At 59.8% G+C, this 9,418-nt stretch overlaps 1 protein-coding gene across 1 annotated transcript in view; it reads right to left on the reverse strand.

The window, feature by feature from the left end:
* The window catches only part of CMIP (c-Maf inducing protein), a gene marked incomplete at its 5' end in the record, with an annotated part of 93,865 nt that overhangs the window by 27,059 nt on the left and 57,388 nt on the right, over positions 1-9,418 (reverse strand). The window contains 2 exon segments of the mRNA XM_014589381.1: positions 3,820-3,924; positions 5,532-5,635. Coding sequence (XP_014444867.1) covers positions 3,820-3,924; positions 5,532-5,635 — 209 coding nt within the window.

Raw genomic sequence — 9,418 nt, forward strand, 5'->3', positions numbered from 1 at the left:
TCGGCATTCAACTCCATCAAGACGTCTGCCTGGCCTCCGTCCTCACATCCCTGAGGCCCTGTGTGTGCTTCGTTCTGGTTCTCCTCGCAGTCTAACTGCTCCTCCCTCTTGCGCCTCAGGTCCCCCCTCCAGACATGCGAGACAGCCTGACATCTGCTTGGGAGCCCATGTCCATGGGATCTCAAACCCCAGAACTCTGGCTGGGCCCAGCCCGGGCAGCCCCACTCCCCTCCTGGGCCACTCCCAGCCACAGTATCTCCGACTGCCGAGGGTGTCGTAGCCTTAACTCAGATAAGGGCCGTGGCTTCGTTAACGCCACACTGGTTTGGGAAACGCTGGGCAAAACGCCTCCCTGATTTCCAAACTCTGCCTCTCGCTCTCAGAATCAAAGAAAAGGAAGCCCTCTACCCGATCACCCTGAAAAAGGCCTCCTCTCTGGGCCTAGGTCACTCGAATGCATGCTGAGAAATAAACCACATCAGTTACTGCTTTTGAAGAGGAGGTTATTTCCGGCGACACGGCCTAGGGCATCATTAATGTCACACTGGTTTGGGAAATGCCCGGCCGAATAGGACAAAGGCAGGCCTCCTTACGGCAGGGCTTGTCGGAGCCTGACCTGTGTAAAGCCTCCTCTCCCCGAGTTTCCAAGTGAGCTGGGACAGCAGTGCCAGCCCTGCGACTGCTCGGCAGGGGTCTGCAGACAGCGCAGCACTGAGGGCCGGCACACAGATGTCCACGGGTGTCGCCACCTCTGCACAGGTGAGCAAGGATGCCCTGAGGCTTAACGACCCACCCTGAATTACACGGCTCATGGGCTGAGGGACCCGGGATCCAGACAGGTCTGACTGCAAAGTCCAGCCTCCTCCACACTGGGTAGCCCTAAGAGTGTGCAGTTCCCCTCCTCCATGAAGTCTCTGATTTCCTATTGCTTTCACCCTTCCTGCCTTTTGAACTCCTAGTAAACCAGAGCTCTCCTTCCCTGGCTGGACACCGGATCCTGGAGCACTGCTAAGCCCCACTGCCCAGCAGATCAGAATCTACTGAAGCCTCAAGTGTGTGGGACGAGTACGACGCCATGACTGAGCACAGCTGCCAGCCAGTCTCCCTAAACGTGCCGCACTCGGGCAGGCTTGGCCATGCAGAGAGGCTGCGAGGGCAGGGCCTACAGCTCGGACGGAGGCCCACGGAGTCTGTGCGATTTAGCACATGCTCCGAGCTGGGTCTGAGCTGAGCCCACCCCAGCTGTTCAATAAATACACTTGAAACTCAGCTCGGGGAAGAACAATCCATTGGCCAAATTCCGGGAATTCTGTGGCTGATGGAAAATCGTGTGTGGTCTGGGGGAGGGGCAGCCCAGACCTCTCCTGCTCAGATCTAACTCGATCCCCACCCGCTCAACACTCCACTCCCTTTGTTTGCCCTTGCCGAGATTCAGGAGTGGATTTCCAAGGCTGTTTGGCTCAGATCGGTGATTTTCCAGAAAGCCGGGCTAACCTGGGTCAAGCTGCCTGTTCTCTGCGGCGTGAGAACATCATGTGCCCACCAGGAGCACCGTGGACGGCCCGGGGGATATCGTGGGCTTCGGATGAAGGGGGCTGACCAATGGCTGCAATGGGCCGAGCCCAGGGAACGAGCTGGCAGCACTGGGCCCTCGGGGGGAACTCCTGGAAGCAGTACCGATGTCGGCTGGAGCCCCAACTACTGTGGGCTGTGAGGGACTAGGCTGTGCTTTGGGAGAGGGGGAGCAACAGGCTCCACCCTGGCATGCCTCCACCTGGCACCTCACTGCAGCAGCACCTAACTCTGCCCCATGGTCGTACGTGCCCCCTTTCTACATGGAAGCAGCCAGAAAGGAATCTGGACCGAGACCCCACCCCACTTCCCCCTCTACATAAAGCCCACTGTCAACTCTCCCACGCTCTCAGGATAAAAATCTGCCCCTGAAAGCCAGGTTCGGCCCTGCTACTCAAAGTGGGGCCCCAGCAAGCTGCCTGATGAGCCGAGTGGACACGTCGGTGCCCAGACTGGCTGAACCCGAATCTGCCCAGAAATGCCGTCCCCAGGAGTGAAAAGCCGGCTCTGCCCCTGCTCTGCTGCAGCCCCAGTGGGTTTCCTTCAGCTCCTCCCAATAGGGGCTCCTATCTGCACCTGCAGATGCCTGGCCCCAACCCAGAAGTGATGTGTCCAGAAATCTGCATTTTAAAAAAACAGCCCAAGAGGTTCTGCAATAGGTGATCAAGGACCACAGCGAGAAACATACGGTGACCAATGGCAATGCTATTTGCCAGCCACTGCCGGGCCTCTGCCCATGCCCCTCTCTCTCCTGATAGCCCTCTTCCTGCCTCTGACCTTGCTCACAGCCAGGCAGCCTCATCTTAAACACCACCCCCCATAGGGTCCTTCCTAAACCTTCCCCAGGACAGGAGCTCTCAGCTGTGACCAAACATTAGACTTGCCTGGAGTCCAAACAGACAACAGAGGATCCCAGGGCCACCCAACTTCACCACGATGGCAGTGGGTGGGGCTGGCATCCTGCTTATTTTAAATTACAATATAACCTGCAATACGCCAGCGAACATCCAACAAGCAACTCTATAAAAAAAGCTCCTTGATTTGAGATGTTTGCCAATCTCTTTGGTGTAAATACTCCTATTGCAACTGACTGACTGCAAGCTGCTGACGTGGTATCGCCGAGGAATTGGGAAATGTGCCACAGTTGTACCGGGGAGCTGGCTCCGCACAGCCTGGTAGGCCTTAGATCCCGCGTGGTCAAGCTCGTCACTCTGAGATGAAGCTCCATGAATGTTCATGCCCCCCACCCCCGTGGAGCACCATCAGCCCGAGTCCCCCCACCTGGTTCTCCTGACACCTGGAACAGGCCAGGCCTGAGGAGGGCTGCTTGTGTGTGGCAGGATGTTAGTGTCGTCCCCGACTTCTGCCACTCAGTACCAGCGGCACGCCTCCCGCCTGAACTACAGCAACCAACGCTGTCACCAGATCTGGCCCAAAGCCCCTGGGGGGAAACTGCCCCGGCTGAGAACCATGGACCTGCATCAGGATGGGAACGATTTCTGGGGACCCAGAAGCTTCTCTGCTCTCCCCCAACCCTCCATCCTGAAGGTGGCCTCTCCTCTGGCCTCCACTGCCATGGACTGTCTAGTCTCGGGCTTCATGGCAGGTCCCTGGAATGCCCCCTTCGGGCTGGCGTCTCTGCTCCTACGTTCCCGGGATTTGCTGACGGTTTGCTCGGCGTCCTAGCTCATGGGCTCTCGCGGCTGTACAGTACGCCCGTGTCCCGGGAGGGCCTGCCTGTTCCCCACCCACCGTCCCGCAGGACGCTCGCGCTGGGGTTTTAAACCATCACATGTGGCCGTCAGTTGCACTCTGGAGCGTGTCTCGTAACGAACACGCCGACATGTATTGTCACAGGAGTGGAGCTGCTGGCCCACAGGGGCTGTGTCTGTGCCGTCTCCCGTCCTAAGTCTGTGACACCTTCCCGGTGACTACGTGCAGCGGGGTGAGCCTCCACCGCAGACCCTGTTCCTCCCCATCTCAGCACTGGACCCACTCGCTTAGTCGCCGCCCTCCACCCACTGCTGGATTCTGGGGCCCTCCATAAACGAGTGCTGAGGGGACCAGAGCAGGTGGCAGGTTCACACTGCTGTCCCCACCTGTGCACAGGGTGTGTGGTCCCCAAGTCTGGTCTCGTAGTTCTACGGACCTTCTGACACACAGGCCTGCCAGTAAAGCCTGCCCCGTCCCGGCTGGCTGCATGTGGGGTGGCTGTGAGCCCCGATCCGGGCCCTCCTGGAGACTGACCTGTTGATGAACTCTTCATAGCAGGAGTAGATAGCAGCCAGACACACGGCCACCAGGTTGGGCAGGACCCGGGGGTGGGGGCAGTGCCCCGTGGGACCGTGCATGCTGCAAAAGAGCAGAGGGCAGGTGAGAGGCTGCAGTGGGGCCGGGTGGCATGAGGGGAGCGGGAGGCTGCAGGAGCGGGCTGGGGCCAGCACAGGAAGGCGAGTTCCCGCTGAGCACCACACCTAGGAGATGCCTCATCTCATTTAACTGCACAAGATAGCCCGAGGATATCTGTGGAAATAAGATCAGAGAGGCTGGTGACTGACTCGGTGTCACACAGCCGTGAGAGCAAGGGTAAGCGGTGCGGGGTGGGGTCGGGGGAGAGGCGTGAGGGGAGAAAGCGAGAAGGCGTGAAGGTCGGGGTGAGAGACTGCAGGAGTGGGGGACTCGTGGCTGTCCCGTCTTCCAGCATGACTCAGGGACCTTTGAGAGCCTTTGGCGTGTGTGGCTGGTGCATGGGGACCTGGGTCCTGTACAGGCAGTGGACAGTGAGGCTCCAGGCCGTGGACTCCAGACCCATGTGCCAAGGCTCGAGGCCGGCTGAGGCCTGGGAGCTGCTGACCCTCGGCCCTGTCTCCTTCGGACAAAGTGAGGGTAACAGCCCCTCCTCACCAGGGCCCAGAGGGGACTGGGTTTTCTGGCTGGTAGCCCTAGGACAGTCCTGTGAGCTGGAGGAGGTGTGCCAAGTGTTCACAGACCCCGTTTACTGTCAAGGCATCTTGCTTAGTACAACACAAGCCGGTGACAAGGCTGTCTCTGCATCTAGGTTTCCTCATCTGCCCAGGGGGCTCCTCATGGGCCGGAAGTAACACCCGTAAGACTCCTGGCAAATCGCCACTGCAGCTGCCGCCAGAGGCCTATCCCGACACAATTCTGCAAACCACAGCCGGGGACTACGAAGGGACCCTGAGGTCACCGGAGCTCCGGCAGCAAGGCCCGGCGTTTCAGAAATACGCGGCTCTGGATCCGGTCTCACGGGCTGTCTGGGCTTTCTTCAACAGCGAGGAGAACGAGACGGGCCCTCACACACCCCTGCCTGGTTCTCGTGTTCCTACGCTTAGCTGCCGCGTCTCCCAGGAGGGGGTGAGGTGAGCACTAGGGTCCCGTGTAATGGGTGAGGGAAGGGGGCACAGCAAGAAAACACAGTGTTGAAAGCAAGAATGAAAACATTCCCCCCAAAAAAACTCCCACGAAAACCCAAATCCTGGACTGCAGAGATGAGGAAATACAAGAACATTTGCTTCCTCGTGGCTGGGTCTGGGGAGGGGCTATTCAAGTCCCCAGTGACTATCTGGAACCCCGGGGAGAATCCTCTCCTGTGGGACCCGTGGAAATCCGACTGTGACAGGACGGTCACCATTTCCTGAGTTCCCACCGAGCACCGAGTGCTAGGGAACGCCTCACCCCTCATCTAGTTCCACTGCACAGCAGAGAGCTCGGGGCCATTTGCAGAGACAAGATCAGGGAGCTTGTGACTGGCTGATGTCACACAGCAGGAAGTGGCTTGGCCCACCCAGGGCTGGCAGGGCCCCAGGGGACTAGAGGGGTGAGATACTCAGGACCTTGGACCCCCACCCGGCTCCCGCCTGGCCGTGGCAGTGCAGTGGCGCTGGGGGCAAAGGGACGTGAGCTCAGAGGCCGGGGAGGGGTGCGGGCTGGCGACCCACCTCTGAATGAACTTCTTCACCACTTCCATCCCCGCGTTGAGCTCGTTCAAGGCAAGGATGTACTCCTGAGTAAACAGCCTCAGTCGCGGGCACTTCCCAAAGTCCTGCAGGAGCAGAGGACAGGGGTTGGGGAGACACTGCGAGGAGGCAGGAGCCCAGGCAGCCAGGAAGCCAGAGGAGGCAGCCAGATCCACGGTACCCAGAGTCACGGTGGGAGGCAGTGCAGAGCCCACTGAGAGCAGCCGCTTTCATCTTCGGAGAGCTGGCACCTCCCCCCCTTGCTCGTCCCCCGTAATGGCCCACAGAGGTCAGGGCGGGTCACGGCACAAAGGCCTCTGCTGGCCCCAGCAGGCACCCCTGGCTCTTACGTAGGGCTGAGGTCAGTGGAGCTCACAGCCCACACAGACATGCTCAGCCTGCGAGGAGGCTCTCCAGCAAATCCTGGGGAGGCTAGAAACTCTCCTGGTGCAGCCCCCAACAGTCTCTGGGCCCCCCACTTTCTATGAGCTCTCACCGAGGTCACTCAGCCCTGCAAGTCAGGAAGTGCCCCGGTCTCGGGCAGGACTTCCTAGGCTCCACAGCTGAGGCAGACAGCCCAGAACAAAAGCAGATCCCTGAGTCCCCAAACACGGTTAGGCTCAGGACCCTGCACTTTCGATAAGGAGCAACGGGTAACGAGCCATGGGCCAGATAGGGGCCCAGGCAGGGAGCCTGCACAGAGGCCCTCGGTCAGCAGCTGCTGCAGCGCTGATGGGTGGGCACGGAGGGGGGTGCGGGTACAAACGGAGGTGAGACAGACCGGCACGTGTGAGGAAGGTGGTGGGGCAGTGTGGGCCTGTGAGGGAGGCAGGGGCGGGTGCAGCCACGCATGTGCAACAAGGCCAGGGTGGGGTGCGAGGGCCGAGTAGCTGAGTGCAGAGTGAGGGTGGGCTGGGGTTATGGCAGCGCCGTGGAGGACGGGAGGGAGAGGCAGCCACGGTGCTGGGGGAGGACCAATCTGTCCCTCTAAGAGAAGGTGGCGCTCCTGACGGGGTAGACGCGTTCAGGACTGGGGGAGACTCGCTCCTGGCGGGGGAGACTTCTGACAGGGGAGACTCGCTCCTGGTGGGGGAGACTCACTCAGGACTAGGGGAGACTCTCTCCTGGCGGGGGAGACTCGCTCAGGGCTGGGGGTGACTCGCTCTGGCTGGGGGAGACTCGCTCCTGATGGGGGAGACCTGCTCCTGATGGGGGAGACCTGCTCCAGACGGGGCAGACCTCTCCTAGTAGGGGTGGGAGTGTGTGAAATTGTTCGGCCTCCCTCACCACCCTGTCCCACCCAGCTGAGGGTGCCCAGCTCTGCAGTGGGGGAGGCTGCCCAAGGACTGTGGCCCCGCCTGTCCCCAATGGCCTCACTGGTGACCGTGGCCTTCTGGAGAGCTCGGGTAAGGGGCAAAAGGACCAGCACCGAGAAGCCCGCCAGGAGGCGCTGGCCTCAGTGTAAACCGAACTGGGGGGCAGTGTCCTGGGCAGTCAGGGAGCCGGTCAGACCATGGCCTTGCCCGACTCTCAGGGAAGACGTGGGTGACACCTGCAGCCCCCATGCTGTGTTCTCACCCAGAAGACGCCTGAGTGTTTGGGGAGGGATGTGGACTCGCGTCCATGTGGTGCTCTGGCATGGGGGCTTCCCCACTCTGAGGACACCTCTTGCAGCTCTGCTGTGTGCCTATCCCACAGGAGGGCACACTGAGACTGGTGGGGTCTCAGGTAGCATCCCTCGCTAGAATGAAATAAAAGTCGGCCGCCAATGGAACCCATCAGAAAAAGGCAGCCTGAACCAGGGTCTGCAAAACAGAAACGGGGCGGCCTCCCTGTGGGCCTAGCTGACGGACCCTGTGGCCACAGCCGGCTCGGAGCATCACGCGTCTACAGGGTCCTCCCGTCCTGCCCAGGAGGGAGGCCTGGAACTGCCCAGTGCTTCCTGGTGTGCAGTGATGGGACTTCAGTGAGGGTTCTGCAGACGGCAGCCTGGGGGGCACTGCCTGTGGTCTGGGTCCCGGGGACAGCGGCGTGGGGGCACTGCCTGTGGTCTGGGTCCCGGAGACAGCGGCGTGGGGGCACTGCCTATGGTCTGCCCACAGGGATATTCCTTCACATAAGGAAGGAGGCGGGATGACGGGCTAAGCTCCGAGGAACATGCATGCACAAGCGTGTACACACACACACATACACACACACACACACACACACACACACACACACACAGAGTACTGGCCTAGAAAGGAGGTCCCTGCATGGAGAAGATCGAGTGGTCGCCTTAGCTTGCTTTCGAATTGCAAAAGCTACTCAGTCCCTACACTCGCGGAGTAGTGACAGGAAAGCTGAGTGGCCCTGGGCTGCCATGCTCTCTCTGGGATTCTGCCCCATGTGGAATGAGGGGCTGGAAGAGGGGTCTCTAGCCCTTCTGCCCCTAGGGCACTGAGTCTATGAACAAAGCCTCAGTGAGGCCTGCTAAGGGAACCTGGCCATTACCTTTGCTATTCAATGTCTACTTGGTCGTCGGGAAGGTCATGATGCATTTTTGCACAGAAAAACATAGAAAAAAATACATCATGACTTTTCTGACAACCCAATAGATAGTCAAGCTCATTTTCTTGGAAATAAATACAGCGAAGGGGCTGGTGGCCTGGGGCACGTAGTAAGGAGAGTGCTGCCCCCTCGGCAAGCTGGAGGGTCGGGTCACATATCTCATGGTCCGCCAGGGACCACAGCCGCGTTTTCTTGCCTTCTTTGTGACAGTCCGAACGCTCCAATGAGTGGCATGTGGGCACAAGGGCGTGGTCATTCTTTTACGCTGGCCACAGGGCCTATGTGCTGGTTGGAGGCAGACAGGGAGAGCGGGAAAGCAGTCCCATGGGGCATGGCCGCGCGGCAACCCCTTCTCCTGTCCTCCCCACTTTCGGGATTTGGGATACGCACGCACACACACTCAGCATGATTTTCAGACCACTGGGTCTAGGACTCGAACCACGCAGTTGGCCATTTGGGACTGGCTCACGTGACACCAGGCCATGGGTGGCCCAACACACAGTCCTTGAGGGTCCAGGCCACCAAGGTGCCTGGATGGGAACTCCAGGGGAACTGGTTCAAAGGCTGCTTCCTCTAACGTCTGATTGTTATTCGGGTTTGCTCGCCCAGGACAGGGCACGTGACGTATTTTAGGAGATGCGCTCAGGAACCAGTAGATGGTGCAATGGTTACGCTGCTGGACTTCCACGGAGTTGACTGCGCTTGAGTCCTGGACCCAGTGACTTAAAACTCACACGGGGCATGTGTGCATGTATGCCCAAAGTTCTGAGAGGAGCATGGAGAAGGAACTGAAGTGTGGCCTTCCCACCCAGGGGGGATTTCTCACTTTCTGTCTCTCTGGCGAGCATGTGCACCCTACAGCTAAAACCTCTCAAAAAAAAAAAAAAAAAAAAGTTGCCCTCAGAACGGGGAAGCCCCTAAATGCCAGAGTGCCGTGTACATCACCTCCCCCATTGCCCAAATGTGCCAGGGCCCCCTCAGCGAGAACCCAGCAACTGGAAAGAAGACGAGTCACTGTTACAACGACCCCAACAGGCACGGGTCTGGGGGCAGGCTAGGCACCTTGCTAGCCACTGACCCAACCCCCACTGCGGCAAACAGCCCCCACAGCGGGGCACTGGGGAGTGCTCAGCAAGAAAATGCCTCCGTTCTCTGGCCTACCCCATGGTGGGACTGGGTGAGATGGCGTCTCCTGTGTTGGCAAAGCCACAATCACTGTGGTGCTCCCCCACCTGCTCGCGGGAGCCGGCCCTCACTCTCAGCCCTGGGGGGGTGCTCCCCCACCTGCTCGCGGGAGCACGGCCGCACCCCCCGCCCGG

Source organism: Tupaia chinensis, unplaced genomic scaffold (genome assembly GCF_000334495.1).
Source record: "Tupaia chinensis unplaced genomic scaffold, TupChi_1.0 Scaffold000355_1, whole genome shotgun sequence".
NCBI lineage: Eukaryota > Metazoa > Chordata > Mammalia > Scandentia > Tupaiidae > Tupaia > Tupaia belangeri.